Source organism: Cervus canadensis, chromosome X (assembly GCF_019320065.1).
Source record: "Cervus canadensis isolate Bull #8, Minnesota chromosome X, ASM1932006v1, whole genome shotgun sequence".
Taxonomy (NCBI): domain Eukaryota; kingdom Metazoa; phylum Chordata; class Mammalia; order Artiodactyla; family Cervidae; genus Cervus; species Cervus canadensis.
The window spans coordinates 17,949,730-17,968,388 of NC_057419.1; the positions used below are offsets into that span (position 1 = coordinate 17,949,730).

General features: G+C 38.0%; 1 protein-coding gene across 1 annotated transcript in view; it reads left to right on the forward strand.

Annotated features, from left to right (window-relative positions):
• The window catches only part of GLRA2 (glycine receptor alpha 2), a 183,276-nt gene extending 168,591 nt beyond the window's left edge, over positions 1-14,685 (forward strand). Inside the window, exon 10 of the mRNA XM_043458680.1 lies at positions 14,316-14,685. Coding sequence (XP_043314615.1) covers positions 14,316-14,594 — 279 coding nt within the window. The 3' untranslated portion in view covers positions 14,595-14,685. The remainder of the gene's footprint in view (positions 1-14,315) is intronic.
• Positions 14,686-18,659: the final 3,974 nt, after the last annotated feature.

Consider the following 18,659-nt stretch of genomic DNA (forward strand, 5'->3'; position numbering starts at 1 on the left):
AAAAAAAAAAAAAACTCTGTTATTTTCCATTTCCCTTTTCCTATTTTTTTTTTCTGCAAGAGTTGCTTACAAGAAGCTACAGTTGAAGTGCTAGTGAATAAATGGTTTCAGGGAAGGATGAAGAAAGCTGAGGCACAGATGACGTACAGAAGTAAACAATCATCCAGAAGAATGGAGCATAGATTGTGTTTCTGGTTCACTTCACTGCCTTGCATGTCCTTGGAAGAAGCAACAGGAAAGTGCCTCCTGATGGTTTATAGTCTTCATTTGCTACTAATTTTAACACAGAACCTATAGTCCATCTGTACTCAACAGAGTAGACCTAGCATATGAGGATCATTCAAATTCCAAAAAAAAATATGATCAGCCACAGAAAGTAGGTTTACAGTTTTTTACCTGGAGAAAACGTGTTTGTTCTGCAACTGTGCAAAGCAATGAAGTGATGGCCCAGAGACGTCTCTTTTTTCAGGATACGCCTCACTGCCATTCTGTCAAACCTTCCTAAGGCTTCTCCAAGTCACACCTGGGTGATTTCATCATGATGTTAACCTTCCTCTTCAAAGCTGGGAGGAAAGGATCAAGAGCAAGACCAAATATAGGTCCAATTCTGTGGATAGAGTTCTCAGTTTTTGAGTTTATTGAGCTCCCTGCAGAAATGAACAGTTTGCCAAACTTTGACAGCCAACAGCACTGACTGCTGTCCCACTGAGCAGCTTTCAGCAGAAACGGAGCAGTGGGAGGGAAGGGGAGAAAGAAAGAAGTGGCTATTTGGAAGGGTGTTATTATAGGATGGAGCCTCTAGGCTGTCAAAACTGGCTATGATAAAGAGAGACCTCCACAAGCATGTTGTGTAGACCTCTAAAAATATATCCATTCTGTGCCTAGTTTACATAAAACGAGGTTACACATTATTATTTATGTTTTTTAAAATTATTCCATATTATATATTTTATATATTTTGAGAAGGAAATGGCTACCCACTCCAATATTCTTGCCTGGAGAATCCCATGGACAGAGGGACTGGTGGGCTACAGTCCATGGGGTTGCAAAGAGTTGGACACGACTGAACAACTAACATACACATATTACATATTATAATCTTCTTCAACATTATAACAGCAGCAAGCAACTTGCTGCTTAAGTGAAACCCTTGGAAATGATGACATAGAATAGTATGCAAGTCAAAGATTATCACAAGAGAAAATATACCAGAACCAAACTGTTGTTGTGTGCTGATTATATTAGAGCAGAATTTCTCAAAATGGGATCAGAATGACCAGAAACTTCCAGGAGATAATGAGGGTCATAGCAGGGCACAGCTTACTAAGTAAATCTTTCCAGCACTTGGGTCAGCACCTTCAATATGGTTTGCCCTCCTGGACTTCTTAGCAATTTCTCTTGCTTTTTCGATGATCCAACTGATTTTGGCAATTTGATCTCTGGTTCCTCTGCCTTTTCTAAACCCAGCTTGAATATCTGGAAGTTCATGGTTCACATACTGTTGAAGCCTCGGTTGGAGAATTTTGAGCATTACTTTGCTAGCATGTGAGATAAGTGCAATTGTGCGGTAGTTTGAGCGTTCGTTGGCATTGCCTTTCTTTGGCATTGGAATGAAAAGTGACCTTTTCCAGTCCTGTGGCCACTGCTGAGTTTTCCAAATTTGCTGGCATATTGAGTGCGGCACTTTCACAGCATCAGCTTTTAGGATTTGAAATAGCTCAACTAGAATTCCATCACCTCCACTAGCTTTGTTCATAGTGATGCTTCCTAAGGCCCACTTGACTTTGCATTCCAGGATGTCTGGCTCTAGGTGAGTGATCACACCATCATGGTTATCTGGGTCATGAAAATCTTTTTTGTATAGTTCTTCTGTGTATTGTTGCCACCTCTTCTTAAAATCTTCTGCTTCTGTTAGGTCCATACCATTTCTGTCCTTTATTGTGCCCATCTTTGCATGAAATGTTCCCTTGTTATCTCTAATTTTCTTGAAGAGATCTCTAGTCTTTTCCATTCTATTGTTTTCCTCTATTTCTTTGCACTGATCACTGTGGAAGGCTTTCTTATCTCTCCTTTCTATTCTTTGGAACTCTGCATTCAAATGGGTATATCTTTCCTTTTCTCCTTTACGTTTAGCTTCTCTTTTCTCAGCTATTTGTAAGGCCTCCTCAGACAACCATTTTGCCTTTTTGCATTTCTTTTTCTTGGGGATGGTCTTGATCCCTGCCTCCTGTACAATGTCATGAACCTCCTGTCCATAGTTCTTTAGGCACTCTGTCTATTAGATCTAATCCCTTGAATCTATTTGTCACTTCCACTGTATAATCATAAGGGATTTGATTTAGGTCATACCTGAATGGTCGAGTGGTTTTCCCTACTTTCTTCAATTTAAGTCTGAATTTGGCAATAAGGAGTTCTTGATCTGAGCCACAGTCAGCTCACCTGGCTAAATAGCACAGACAAGTGTCTCTGAGCTGCTCTCTAGTTGCACTAAAAAGCAGGATCAGTGTACCAAATGAGAGTGCTTTTATATTCTATAACATATCTGGATATTCATGTATTCTTCCAGAAGCAGTGCATTCCAGGGTATTATTAAAGAAAAAACCTGCCATCTAACTGTCCTTTAATTACTCTAGCCTAACATCACCTCTTCTATAGTATCTTGTGGCCTGTACATTCCTTGACCAGGTAGCAGATATCACATTATACTGGAATCATTTGTCTGTATCATAGTTTCCCAGCCTCAGCACTATTGACATTTGAGGCTAGATAATTCATGCTTTGTTGTGAGGTGCTGCCCCGTGTGTTGTAGGGTGTTTAACGGTGTTCTAGCCTTTACCCACTACATGCCAAAAGCACACTCTGCTCTACTGTGACAACCAAAAACGTCTCCAGACATTATGTAATGTCCCCTGGAGGGTGGGGGGCAAAATCACTCTTGGTTGAAAGCCACTGGTCCACATATTCTAGACCTCTTACACCAATCCCACAATGACTTCAAGGGCAGGGCTCTGTCTTTTGTACCCTTATTTTTTCCCAATACTTGGTACATTATGATGCTCAATAAATCTTAATTGAAGAAAACTACAGTAACTTGCATCAAAAGTAATTAGCCTCCAACTAATAAAAATAAATGAAAAAAAAATGTTTGGAAGCCTTGATTACCTATATATCTATATCTGGTTGGGTTTAGTCAGGAAAACAGAGACACTATACATACTACTAGGATAAGGGGTTTACTGTAGAAATTACAATTTATATAAATATGACAGTAACTGGGGAAAGGAAGGTCCAGAAGGCTACAGTCAGAAGACAGAACTTTAAACTGAACTTCTCGTGAGGTAAGCAGGTATTCACAGGAAAATCTGAGAAGCTACCATATTTCGCCTCCAAAGCGGGATTATAAATTGGAGCCCATAGAAAGGTGTGGAATGCCACTCTATCCAACAAATCAGCCTCATCTGACCCCCAACCACTCTCCAAAATAATGGCCTCTCCTTCCCTTGTATACCTTCCAGATCTCCCAAATTCCTCTCACTGGCAAACCCTTACCTGGAACCAATCAAAGAGGGAATTCTGGGAAATGTAGTTTTTTCCAGCTGTAGGCAGGCACTTCTCCAGGAGTGGAAGTGCCAGGTAAACAACAGATAATCTCACACAGTAACCACTTTTTGACACCAAGTGTGTATGTTACATATACAGATCAAAGCATGACAACAGTCTGAAGAATCTGGCAGTCACAGTCATCCACATTAGAAAGCAAGTGAGTGTTTGATATGATGGGTTGTTGTTTCTATTGTTATTGCTGTGAGTTTGGCAGTGGACTCACCCTCTGATCACCTGTCCCCTCCAGTCTGCGCTGTGTAGACACTCTCAACACTCACTTTGCTTACAGCCTGAACAGATGGCAAACTATGTTAATAATTGAACAGCTCATACTCCAGATGGAAGACGTTCACCTTCATGCTTCTTAGACTTTAGTGTGTCTTCTGAGCATTCTGACCAGACCAGAATTGACAGAGACTACTAGAAAAGAATTTCCATATGCAAGGCATTGCTTCCCTCTCGAGGCACTGAAACATCACAACCATGTTATTGATTTCTAAACTACTTTCTAAGACTGCAGCTGACATTAAGTGAAAATATTTCTGCTTTATAGATTTTGAGTCAAAAGTCAATTATTTTTAAATAATTACTTTCAGTCTATTAAAAAAAATAGAGTGCTGGAGGTGAGGTGTGGTCCAAAGTAGAGTGAAGTATATAGCTCACTTTAGAAAATTAGATTCAAAATATGCATTAAATGGACCTATATCTTCAGGATAGCCCATAAAGTCTAACATTTACACCTGGCCCTTTAAGGAAAATGTTTGCTGACACCTGGACTAGAGGGAGAGCAGCAAGAGCTGAGCCCTGAGAAGTAAATGGGACATTACAAAGAGTTGTATTTTACTGAAGTGAGAGCCACTTGGAGGTTTGAGCTCATGAAGATCTGACCTGACTCACATTTTAACAGTATCCCTTTAGTTGCTGGATTAAGAATAGACATTCTTGTTGGGAGGGAGGGTCTAGAAGCCAGGGGATCAGATAGAAGATGATCACCGTGATTCTGGTGGAAATGATTCTGATGAATGAACCACTGTAAGGTGGCTCAGACCAACATGGAGTAGAGGAGCTAGTAAGAGGTGCCTAGACTCTGGTCTGGAGATAGAGCTGGTTAGACTTCCCGGTATTAGATATGTTACATGTCCCCCCCTACCCCGCCCCACCACCGCCAGGTGCAGGGGAGGCTAGATACAGTCGTGCACATGTATGACCAACTAAAGCAGGGCTTCTTGAGTAGGCACAATGTTGCCCCCCAAGGGACATTTGGCAATGTCAAGAGACATTTTTCATTGTCACAACTGCAGCGGAAGTGTGTTACTTGCTTCTAGCAGATAGAGACCAGGATGCTGCTAAATATCCTAAAATATACAACACAGTTCTCTACCACAAAAATAATTACCTGGCCTCAAATGTCAACAATGCTATAGGTAAGGAACCTTGACCTCAAGAAAGACCCACTAATGGAAGAAGAAAGATGGGTTTTCATGAATAACTAGGAGTCTTAGCCCAGCTCAACTCCCAGTCCCCTAACTCCTGCAAGGCATCTGCAGGCTGTGGCAACAGCAATTTTGGAATCCCAGCTCATATCAAAGCTGAATCCTGTTTGTCCTCTCTTGCCAACATATCTTTCCCCAGTTATTGGAAGTGAGCTTTGTCCCAAATAAGAAACTCTGTTGCCTTTTTTTCTGTGTGTGTATATATATACACACACACACACAGAAGCTTGTAAAAATAACATGTGTGATTGAGACTATGAAAGGGATTTTGTGTAATGACAGGCAAATGGTGCAGAGCACTACAGTGCAGGTATTAATTTGTTTAAAGAGATTTGTGAAGAAAAATGTTCTATTAATTAAAATATCAAGACTTAAAACTTAAAGATGTTTGGTGATGACTGTAGATCTACAAGAATTTTACTCTCTTCATCAAACCCAAATGGATTGCATATGAATTCAAATACCCTTAATATTATGTAAATATTCCTGAGTCTTTGCTATGTGTAATAACTGATAAGGTCTCATTTATTTGGTAAAATACTTGCATGTATATAAAACATACTGGCTTTTCATTTACCTAGCTTTATTATTTTGATTTGTGAGTAGATGTATAAATGAAAAACTATTTCTTTGTACTCTGGCTTGTCTATTCCATTTATTTTCTTCGCAAAGAAGTACACATTTTTTGCTAAGATTGTTAATAAGATGGATCTAATTTTATATATTTTCACAGTATCTGGTCTACTCACTAACTTAACACTGGAACAAAAAAAAATGGACAGTGTTTCAAGTATAGATCATAAATACCTCAGCTCTTGAGTGGCACTGTGGAGTTGAGGTTTGCCCTAATTTTCTATAAATTCAATATGCAAAAACAGACCATGCAATAAGTAAGCTAGAAAAGCATTTTTCATATCATGAAAGACTTTTCCAACATTCATCTAAGAAGCATTTATCTTATATATGTGCTTAGTCGTTCAGTCGTGTCCGACTCTCTGTGACCGCATGGACTATTGCCCACCAGGGCTTTGTCCTTGGGGATTCTCCAGGTAAGAATACTGGAGTGGGTTGCCATGCCCTCCTCCAGGGGATCTACTCAACTCAGGATTGAACCCAGGTCTCTCACATTGCAGGCAGATTCTTTACCAACTGAGCCACCAGGGAAGCCCAAGAATACTGGAGTGAATAGCTTATCCCTTCTCCAAGGGATTTTCCGGACCCAGGAATCGAACCAGGGTCTCCTGCATTGCAGGGAGATTCTTTACCAGCTGAGCTACCAACAGTATTCAACACAGGCAACTTTAGCCCAGTACTGTTCTAGGTACTGAGGCAATCAAGGTATGCAAAACTGGGTCCTTACACTTGAAGGTCACATAAAAGAGGCTGACATATAAGCAGCTAATTTTAACGTATGGTGCAACAGGTTCCATTATGGGGTGAGCTTCAGTGCTACCGACCCATGGCCCAGGCACAGGGGTCAAGAAAAGGCATCCTGAATGAGATGAGTAGAGTCTGGAAGAACATGCAGGAGCTCACCAGGTAGAGGGAGGTGAGGACTATTCTATGCAAAAAAATAAAGCCAAAGACCATGAAACACCATGAGATAATCAAGTATAAGACAAGACATGGTGGGTCCTCGAAAGTCACAAAGGAGCTAGGGAGTGGTCATTAAGGAGATGAGAAACTGTTGAAAAGTATTAAGCCAGGAATGGAAGCAATGTGCATTCCTTCAATTTCACTAGAGCAGAAAGTAGGGCTGGCTTCAAAATCTGTGGGACCTGGTACAAAATGAAAACGTGGGGTGCTTGTTCAAAAACCATTACGAGCTTCAAGATGGCTACAGCAAAGCATTAAACCAAGTATAGGACCCTTCAAAGCACTGGGGTGTGTGTGACTGCACATATGCCTGCCCACAAGGCCAACTCTACCAGAAGGCATCAGGGCAGGGGGTGGAAGAAGACATTAAGACCTTTGTTTGCATACTGTCCAGTCTGTAGTTGAGAAGAAAAGTCTTAAGCATATCAACCACCTAGAGATTAGTCTCGAGGCAATATACTAGATAGCATTATAGTCCCATATTCAAACTCAGAAAATGGCCAAATGGCTAATCTCTTCATTTTAAAGGGGAAATAGGAGACCAAAAATGTTGAGATACTGAGGGAATTCAATCCAAGCCTTTTAGATTCTATCCCAGTGTCTCCTCCTCCTCTACAATGTCAAGGCTAGTGAGTCTGCAGTGAAAGGGATAGGATGGAAGTTCTTTGGGCAAGACTGATCCAGAGGCTGCAGAAAGGATGGCAAGTGACCAAGAAATGGAAATCAGCTAGGAGACAATTGCTGTCCCCTCCCTTCCCCCAGGGAGCACATCCTTTCTGAGACCTTTGTCAGAATCAAGAGGATCTTTCCAAGCACAATTTTAGAATAACTCATGGGCCTAGCATTGTGCCAGGGAAGAAGCGTACAGAAATGACTCAGGCACACTCTCAAGAGCTTATCCTTTGGTGAAAGAAGACAGTAGTGGGAATCAGCTATCACAATCCAGAGACTCTGTCTACCTATTCTTTAATATGATTGGGAAGCAAAAATTTTAAATAATAATAAAAGAGAAAATTGGAAACAAATTCTAAACATCAATAGGTAGCTAGAGTTTTCTTTCAGATTCAGGGGATTATAGATGATTTGCACATTGCCTTGTATATCTCTAAGTAATATTACCATCCATACCTTCACCAATTCTAAAGGCTTCAGGCTCACCTGAGCCCCAGTAAGCCTTTGTACATATCTCAAGAATCTCTCTCATATCATTCTCTTCAGTTCTCATGACCCCCCGAAACCTAAGGTCTTATTCATTTTTTCCTTCTCTTGGTTCTTAATATAAGGCTTTAAACCAGTACCATAGCTTGCAAGGTCCCATATGATCCAGTCCTTGGTCATTTCTGAAACTTTGTCTCACCCCACTTTCTTTCTGCATTCCACGGGCCATCCTACCATCTCTCAACTGCAGGAAACTTTCCGATCTCAGACATCTCCCAACTCTGCTGTCCCTTCTTTAATGCTTCTCATTTTTTTTTTCAAACTTCTAATGAAATATCACTTTCCCAGGGAAAAGCTTCTCTTATCTGCCAGATCAGACCAGGACCACTATTAATAAGCTCTCATAGCACCCTATAATTTTCCTTCAGAGCCCTATCATAGTTAGTAATTCTGTATTCATGTGATTCTTTCATAAATGTTTGTCTTCACCTCAAGGCTGGAAACTACCTGAAGGCAAGAGTCTCATCTGTTTTGCTCATCACTGGATTCCTGGCAAATGGTACAGTGCCTGGCATGTCCTCGGGACGTTTCTGACCATTCAATCTAAAACATCCATTTCTCTGCCTTTCATCTCTCTTAGGTGTCTTACCTTGATTGTTTTATTTCAATGCATTCATCATTATCTGTGTGTGTGTGTGTGTACACAAATATGTGGAAGTGTCTTAACTGTGTATCTGTATATATATGTATAAATATGTGTTTGTGTATACATGATTTCTCTACTTGTTACTTGTTTTCTCTAATAGCATGTAAACTCCAAAAATGAAGAGACTTCATCTCCTTGTTCACTGCCGTATCCTCACCACATACCTGGCACACGATAGGTGCTCAAGGAATTATTTGTTGGAAATATGAATACATAAATGGCAAGTGCTCAAGAAATGAACACCAGAAGTTCATTCTCCTTCAAAAATCAATATTAATAGGAGGAATGCAGAGTAGCATGGAAACATATCCACTACCATATATAAAATAGGTAGCCAGTGGACATTTGCTGTGTGACTCAGGAAATTCAAACCTAGACGGATGGGATGGGATGAGATGGGAGGTGGGAAGGAGGTTCAAGAGGGAGGTTACAGAAACCAATCCAATATTGTAAAGCAATTATCTTCAAATTAAAACTAATTTAAAAAGAAAAATCAATAATACTGACATCCTGCATTGAAAAAGAGATGATCCACTGATATGGCTTTCTTTTGGGAAACAATGCTATTCACTGTCTACCCCCAAATGACACTGCAACAGTTTTAATTCATTTCGCCACATCATTAAGCAACAAGGAATTATATTTGGCTTACTTTATTTTAGATCAGTTGTTCCACAAAGTTCGATTGGATTCTTCATCTATAATCTTGAATGGAAGTCATTTGGGGCTTGATAGAGACAAATTCATAAAAACCAGAGACTTCCAGAGTGTTCAGAATGTTTGTTCAGAGTGTTCAGAGAGTTTGGCGATCTGACAAATCAGATTTGAATTTCAGCTTCCACATTTGTTAGCAACATAACTTCAGGAAGCCACATAACTTCTCTCAGGCTCAATTTCCTCTGAAACCTTGTGACTTGTAGGTACAGTTTGATGATAGGATTGACTGTGGTTTTAAGTGCATGGTTTATAATTATAATCAATATATGGTATCTATTATTCGCATCTACTCCCAAGTCCCCGTGATACAGAGAAGAAAACTGAGGTCATAAGAACTGGGAATTTCTCAAAGCCATCCCTCTTCTCTAAGTCTAGGAGATAGAAATCAGCAGGTCTACAATTAAGTACCACCCAGAACTGGGCTTCCCTGATGGCTCAGCAGGTAAAGAATCCACCAGCAATGCAGGAGACACAGGAGATGTGGGTTCAGTCCCAGATCTGGGACGATCCCCTGGAGAAGGAAATGGCAACCCACTCCAGTAGGCTTGCCTGGAGAATCCCATGGACTGAGGAGTCTGGAGCATTACAGTTCAAAGGGTCGCAAAGAGTTTGACATGACTGAGCAACAAAGCAGGCACGCAAGGCTTCATTTGCTCAGGTGACTTTCTGGGGGAAAATCTGCTTGTGTTTGGACTCACACTGTTTCCTAAGTAGGGCTGAAGACTCCCTTATGTCCTTGCATTGACTGAAGCTCATGCAACTTTCACTTCCAACTGGGCCATATCCTGGCCCAGAAGACTGAAGATTCAATCAAAGAATCTGGGTGAGAAATGGAATGGAGTTTTTCCCCACCTCAGTTTATAGGAGTACTTTTACTTCCCTCCTTTTTAGGACATAAAAGACAAATTAGAAATGCTGGTCCCACTGAAATCTTTCACTGCATAAGTCCCATAATCTTTAATTATATTGAAATAAGTTGCTTATAACAAACAATTTAGTACCATGCAATTCTGCTGAGCTTTAGGTTCAATTTCACATCTAGACAAGAGTTATTTCAAACACAGGAATGGGTAAATCTTATAATAAGTAAAACCAATGGCTAAGATGAGTAAAATAAGGTGATAAGGCTCCAATGAATTGCATAGTGCCATGGCAGTGCTTTCTATGTAGACAGGATTTAAGGAGATTTTATCAAAGTGGGATACAGAAATTGCACGTACTGAAACTGACTGGATGATTCATTTTCTATGAAATTGAATCGGTGAATAACAAAACAGAGTGAGCTAGAAGTATTCACTGCTCAAAGATACTGAAGATGGCAGGTCAGCAGCAATAATTAAGTAATTAGTTTTCTGGCTACTTAGAAGAAATGGAGAATATATGCCTGAAATTCTTTCCTCACTGAGAGGATCACACCAACTCTCCCAGTGAATACATTCAACTAAGCTGTGCCTTCAGATTGTTCTTTATTTCAGCTTTAGTTTATCCATGACTCAAGCTCATCTCCGTTTTGCCTTCATATAGGAATCTTGCCATATTACCATAGCATTTTATTCTGAATCTGCTATAAAGGCATACCATAGCATTTTATTCTGAACCTGCTATAAACGCAATTAGTCATTCATTATAACACAAAAATTCAAAGTGGTTGCAATTATGTTTTCTGAATTAAGCCCTTTGATGTGGGTAATTTAAGGTTCTATATTTAAAATGCACTCAATGAGTCACAATGGTAAATAAGAATACCCTTAAACTAGCATTCATATCTCTTGCACATGAAAAATTAACTGGATAATTTCTACCTATGACAGATTTATTTTGTGGTGGATAATTTTAAAGAATTGATTTAATTAGTTGTAACTATGCTCAGAAGTATAATTTGAAATACCATTGAATGGAAAGGGAAAGTATTTTCAAGCAGAGAGAAAACTCTCTTAAAATTTCCTTTGTTCATTAGTCAGTGAAAGTTTATTAAGCACCTACAGTTTTCACGGCAATGTACGACATGATAATACCCTAATCTGGCATTATTCTATTCTAGTCCTGCTAGTTAACTGAATGAGCTAACCTCTCCAGCTGTCCATTCACAGTATGCCAATAGACAACAGGAATGAAATGAATGAGTCAGTCTGAAAAAAAAATGGATGTATTTAGGTTTCCTTTGGTTTCATGTGCTAAAAACCAGTTACCAGCTAACTACTCTTTTTTATTTCTTCAGGGACCCAGGAATTTTACAAGAATCTTATCTCACTCAGGCAGTGAACTACACACTTAATCATGACTTTCTAAGTGTTGATACAGAACAGCAATTTGTAAGATTCTACAGATATGGAAAGGAAAAACAGCACAGTAATCTTAGGCAGATAAGGGGAAATATATTTTGAGGGCTGATTTTCACTTTAAAAAGTTATCTTAGACTTAATAACATAGACTAGGTTCAGCATTTTAGAGCTGGACATTAGAGCTGATCTAGGCCACTGGTTTCTAACCACTTGTATTGAAGACACTGGATTAAAATATATATATATGGATTCTCAGTTCTCATTCCCAGAGATTGTGATTCACTTGACCTGGAAGAGGCTGGGAGGGGAAGCAGGTATAAACATAACTTGTAAAATTTCCCTAGCAGCCAAAGCTGAGACACACAGACCTAGCCAAGCCTCAATATTTTGGCATGAGGTCTCCAAGCCTTGAAAGAATAAATATCCTGCCTAAGAAAAACATAGCTTATAACCCTTGGAGCCATGCTTAGAATCCAAACAGTCAAATTCCTAGTCTAGATCTATTTACTAAACCAATTGACACCATTTCTATTTCTCTCACACACTGGTTCAGATCTAATTACCTAATTATCTAATTAGTAGGTAGGAACAATAAGACTGCTTATAACTCATAACTAACACATTCCCTCCTTCTAGAGACCTGTGTGTTTCTTTACTTGCTAACTAATAAGTCTTTCAATGACACTGTAATGATTAATATATCTGTTTATTCCACATTTTAAAATACTATTTGAAACTTTTACACCTATAAAATATATCATTCCCATTTTAAGACAAAGAAAGCAGATTTACTATTTGAATCTGAGTCCAGCTGAAGTGTCTATTGTAGAGCTTAGAGAGCTGAGCACATAGCAGTACTCGAATATCCGACTGGGTTTTCTTAGCCACATTCCTTATATGAAAATGTCTTTAGTTTGGCCACTTCCACTTGGTTCTAAAAGCTCCATGCAAGTAGGGCTCTTGTCCAACTTCATCAACTGTCTCCCAGCATCTAGCAAAATGCTTGCCATAAACTCAACACTCAACAACTAACTGTTGAATGAAAAATCTTACTTATATTTGTTAAGAAATGAGACAGAATATCCTGAACCAACTTGTGAAAGACAGTCTCAAATACATAAAAGTATTGGGAAGATAGTTTTATAAAGGAGTAGTTTTACAGTTATTTTATAAGAAGAGCTTTGGCCTGATTTTCCTCACCTAAATTTGTCCTTGTTGTACCATTTGGGTTACAGTTGGGCTTGCTCTCACTAATATTATGTTAACAGCCCTTCATTCAAATGATACAAATGAACTTACTTATAAAACAGAAATAGACTCACAGATTTCAAAAACAAATTTCAGTTACCAAAGGAGAAATGCGGAGGGGCAGGGATAAATTAGGAGCTTGGGATTAACATATACACACCACTATGTATAAAATAGATAACCAACAAGGACCTACTGTGTAGTATAGGACCTACTGTATAGTACTACTCAATATTCTGTAATAACCTATGTAGGTAAAAAGTCTGAAAAAGAATGGATATACATATATGTATAACTGAGTCACTTTGCTCTACACCTAAAACTAATACAACATTGTAAATCAACTAAACTCCAATAAATTATTTTAAGAAGTCCTTCATTCAGTATACCTTTTATATGCTTGAAGGCACAACTGACATGCAATAAACAGTGATGAAATAAAATACCAAATTTTACTGTCTTTTGGAAAAATGTAACCAAATTAATTAACATAATATTATTCTCTGGAAAGATAAAGAGTGCGATATCTTTGGTGAGTCAAAAGGGTGGCACAGTATTGTAGAAAGCACTAATCTAGTTGCAGAAGATGGTTCAGTTGATGACTATTTAGAATTAAATTTTTATTAAGCAGATCATTTCAATCCTACCTTTTCAACCTATCCACACACCAAAATTCCATACTTTTGTCTCTGTAAAGGGTATTTTCTCTTTACCCAGAGGTTATAACTTTGCAGTCTTTTATCTGATTCATGTAGAAATGAGGTACTGACATGAGCTAAAATGACATATGTTTAAATATGGTAGAGATGAATAGCCAAAGAAGCAATGTAAAAAATTGACAGAAAAAAAATTGACAGAAAATTAGCTATGGTAGAAATATTGGACACCAAACAATGAATATTTAATCTCTGCTATCTAACTGAGATGAAATGGAGGGTTGGAGGGGGGAAAGGTATACATTTAACGAGTTAATCTTAAATCTAACACTAATATTAAAGCCAAGGTTAATGGAAAGAACTGGGCTGTGAATGGGCCACAACAGCTCAGGAACATGACGAGGATTCAGTAAATGCTTTGTTGAATGAATGAATGGATAAATGAATGATTGAGTGAATGAGTGAATGAATGAGTTGTCCTCTTTAGAAATTTAGAGTACAGTACTGGGATTTGAAGACTTGGCTTTAAAAACAAATCTATCCAAAGCTGTGGATTAATAAACTAGATTTCAGGAAAGTCAGTGCTGAATATAATGTAGGTGTTTTTATTTTTCATTTAATTAAAATGACCACAGAGTCATTATTCTTACCCTTAATTTCTGAGCCTGCAATGTTAATGAACTATATCTGTTTCATGAATAATTGAGTTGAACTTGAAAGACAACTCCCCATTCCAAAAGCCTCCCACACTACCAGTTAACTGTGATTTATCCTTTTACTTCTGAAGAATTTTAAGCATCTTCCATCTGATTTGACTGACAACCAATCTGTACTTCCTCTGTCTTTATTCTCCCAGGAAGAAGATGTTACTCGTGAAAGTCGCTTTAATTTCAGTGGTTATGGAATGGGTCACTGCCTTCAAGTGAAAGATGGAACAGCTGTCAAGGCCACACCTGCCAACCAGCTCCCACAGCCCCCCAAAGATGCAGATGCCATCAAGAAGAAGTTTGTGGACCGGGCAAAAAGGATTGACACGATTTCTCGAGCTGCCTTCCCATTGGCCTTCCTCATTTTCAACATCTTTTACTGGATCACATACAAGATCATTCGGCATGAAGATGTCCATAAGAAATAGATGTGCTCTTCAGATCCTGGGACCTTCTTGCCTAACTGCTGTGCTTGTAAATACACAGTGAAATTGTCTTTATATCACTTTGACAGAGGAGAAGACTGGGGGAGGGGGGAGGGAGGATCATGGGGGTGGGTTTCCTGGCACCTACATGAATAAAGATAAGTTATCCGGGCAATGAAGGAAAATGTTTGCACAAAATTAAGGTTTTGCAGAATCATGTGAGCATAATTACATTCATAGTCTTTAGCATTGCTCTTTCAGATGATGCATTAATTAGACATGATATGCAAGGTCCAGTACTTGAGGGCTATTTGTTTTTTGGTTTGGTTTGGACTTATTCTGGTACTGAAAAGATAGTTTGAACACACGTGTGTGTGCGCGTGCACACACACACACACACACACACAGAAAATGCTTACCATCTGACCATAGTGACTAGATTATAGTGAGTTGAGGACCAAACTTTTTCAGGAAAATGCTGCCTTGTTTTTAAAACAGCCTCCTGAGCTATGTTCTTTACAATGTCTGTAATTAGTGTTTCACCTGAGAAATCCTTTTGTGGTCATAAATAATTTCTACTTATTGAGAAAACAACAACAACAATACATACCAATCACAAAGAACAGGTTTCTACTTTATTGTCTGTGTAAGTGTGCATTTTAATATTCTTTTTCTTTCTGAGATGCAATTTGGGGATTTGAATTGTATATTGTGAAGTTGATTTGATCATATGCCCTCTTGAAAATAAATGCCCATTTTCTTTTAGATCCAAGTTAGCACACAACATTTTTTTCCGCTTTGCCTATATTTATGTGCAGTTAAGTGCTCAAGTGTGACTTAGCCATTGCAGCCTCTCAGCCACAGTATTTATGAAGATGATGTGTCCTAAACGATGTAGCTCATATTAGCTTGAACTTCCCATTTCTGCTTTCATTGTAGGTGTAACTATTAATCTTAATGTCAACTGACCCATGATTTCTACTGTCAATCCAAGTGAATATTGTTTGAAATATCTTTAACTAATTTAAAGAATTTTAAAGTTGTACTGTGATTTTCATAACCTGTTTCCTTTTTGGTACCAGAGCTATGTGGTTTGAATCCTGGCTACATGTTTTAAGTAAGAAAAAAAAAAAAAAGACGTATTTTTGCTTACTCAGATAAAAGACAACCTGTAAAAAATATAACGAAAAATTAAATTTTACATGTGCTGTAAAAGGGGTTATTAAAAATATTTGTTCAATTTCAATAAAGCTAAGTGTGCCACAGAAGCTAAGTCTTTCCACTTTTGCATTACAATGTAAATAATTTAGATGAGAATGGTAACTTAGACTTTTGTTTCTGGTCTTCCTCATAAACTTGAAGTACTTACATAGCTATTACACTTTTGTTGTAACATAAAAATGTAGCTCATAGTATCTCCATGAAGAAAGAAAAAATACATCATTCTCATTGTAGAAACAAGGAAATGGAGACAAGGAAGTATTAGTAGTCACTGTAAGCAGAAGCTAATACTGGATATGAGATACAGAACACTTTCAAGAGCACTTAGGAATCATAAAATACCAAACTGAAAAGAAATTTAAAATATCAACCTGTTCACCTATCCATCCTGCTTTTGTTAGGAATAGAGTTCCATGACGAAAAATAATTCCGATAGCCCCAGTGAAATAGAGGTAACTCATCTTGGCCCTTGTAGATTTTTCTTAACTAAAGGTATCCATCATAAAATTTTCAGGAAGATGTGGATTTCTAAGCTGATGTTTATGGCCTTTTAAACCTATTCAAATATTGAATCATTTCCATAGAAAGGAATATTGCAGAATGGCTAAAAGCATGAATTTTAGAGACAAAGACTAGCTCAGCCACCTATCAACAGGGTTACCTTGGATAAGTTACCTGATTTTTCTGAGTAGCTCCTATTTCAGAGACTTTTAAGAGGATAAACTGAGAAAAATGCAAGTAAAGCCATTAACTTGGGGTCTAGCAGAGAGTAAATTCTCAATAACTAACAGATAATAATAAAATTAGTATTATTATTATGAATTGTACTACACTAGGTAAGAAGCTATACAATTCCTAGCCTCAGCTAGATTAATGCCATGCTTTTTGCCTCTTTCCCAAAACACTATTTCTGTCTTATTGCTCACTCCTTCCCAAACAAATAAGGCAAAGTCTTTGATTGGTCTCAAATCTCTTGCTCCCACGGTAAAGTAGTAAAATTGAGGCTAAAATGCCTCCCAAAGATGGGCCTGACCACATAAGTGTACTAGGAAGAGCCCTGAGGCTACATATGGTGGGATGGGGAGGCACCTTGGAGGAAAACCCAAAGCTAAACAATCATGTCTAATTAAAGTGTATACTGACTGTATAATTTTCAGAGGGAGGGTGTAGTCCCCACATTAGAAAAAATGTTTAAATATTCACATCTAAATGTATCTGCCAGCCACACAAGTAGATAAAGACATCCTAGATGGCAAGAAGTGTTCTTGACTTTTCTCTAATTATAGTCCACATTCAGTGGGAAGAACTTTTTTAAAAATTGAAGTATAGTTGATTTATAATGTTGTGTTAATCCCTGAAGTAGAACAAAGTGACTCGGTTATATATACATATATATATATTCATTTTCATATTCTTTTTCATTATGGTTTATTACAAGATATTGAATACAGCTCCCTGTGTTATACATTAGAACCTTGTTGCTTATCCACCCTATATAAAACAGTTTGCATCTACCAAGCTCAAACTCCCAGTTCTTCTCTCTCCCTTCTCCCCTCCCCCTTGGCAACCACAAATCTGTTACGTATATCTGTGAGTCTGTTTTTGTTTGGTCTATAGGTTCATTTGTGCTGTATTTTAGATTACACACATAAGTTACATCATATGGAATTTGTCTTTCATTAGAAATCACTCTTGAGTTTGGGTTATATAAATAAAATCTCAAGGGAAAGATTTTAAGCACCACATATTCTGACAAAATACATAATTCCCTTATAATGGAAGAATTGAGGATATTTTTTCTTTCACAATAGTACTTGAAAGAAAATAGTTCAAAAGTAAAATCATGGCTCTGAGGAAAAGAATTTACCACCAGTTTTCACTAGATTGGAAGCTTCTGGAAGAAAATGGTTATGTTTCTAAGGGTTTTCTGCACTGCTTGCCAAAGCTGAAATGCTCGATGAGTATTATTACTATCACTAAGGGAAAACTTGGTGAAGGAGGCTATGCTGTGCCTGTTGGACAAAGTTTACCTAAGTTTTTTCCAATTAAGCAATGAAAAGTAACCAACTACTGCTACCACTTTTCAGATAATGGATTACTCGGGGATTTGACTTTTAAACATTTTTCAATTCCTACCACTTGGTTTTAAGAACAGATTGAGATGATTCAAGGCTTAAGACTCTTTGTGGCACTCTCAAACACCTTGGTCCAAAATAGATTCTACAAACCAGACTGGCTGTTGATTTTTAAAAATCCTTCCAAACAGTATTAGCACTAAGCTCCTCATCTATGGACAGAGAAGCCTGGCAGGGTACAGTCCATGGTGTCGCAGAGTTGGACATAACTGAGCATACACACACATGCTGCATCCATGCCACTGGAAAAAAACTGTCAAATTCTGAAAGCAAATTTTCCAATAAAGATTAAATGAATATCATTTTGCATTTTGCTTACTCCTTTAATATCAAATAAGTAGGTTCTAACTAAACCACAGCATAAAATTCCATATCATATGATTCACCACTTTGGAAAAGGAAAAAAAAAACCTCTTTGGAATATTTTTTAGGACTTTTGCATCTCCTAGTTTAAGCCTGAAGCCAATTTGTTGAATGAATATAAGCCATATATCTGCCAAATGCTCTTTTTAAATTACTTTTAACTTCTGCTTTAAACTGTTTCTTATTTTCACCAGTTTGGGTTTGGCTTTTTTCTCTTTTTTGCAGTACAGATTGAATGATTCAAGTAATGTACGCTCTTCACAGATTACAAAGTAGAAAATAGCACCACAACTTCATATTCATATAGTGCTTTCAACATATAAACATGATTTTATGTCTACAACAGCAT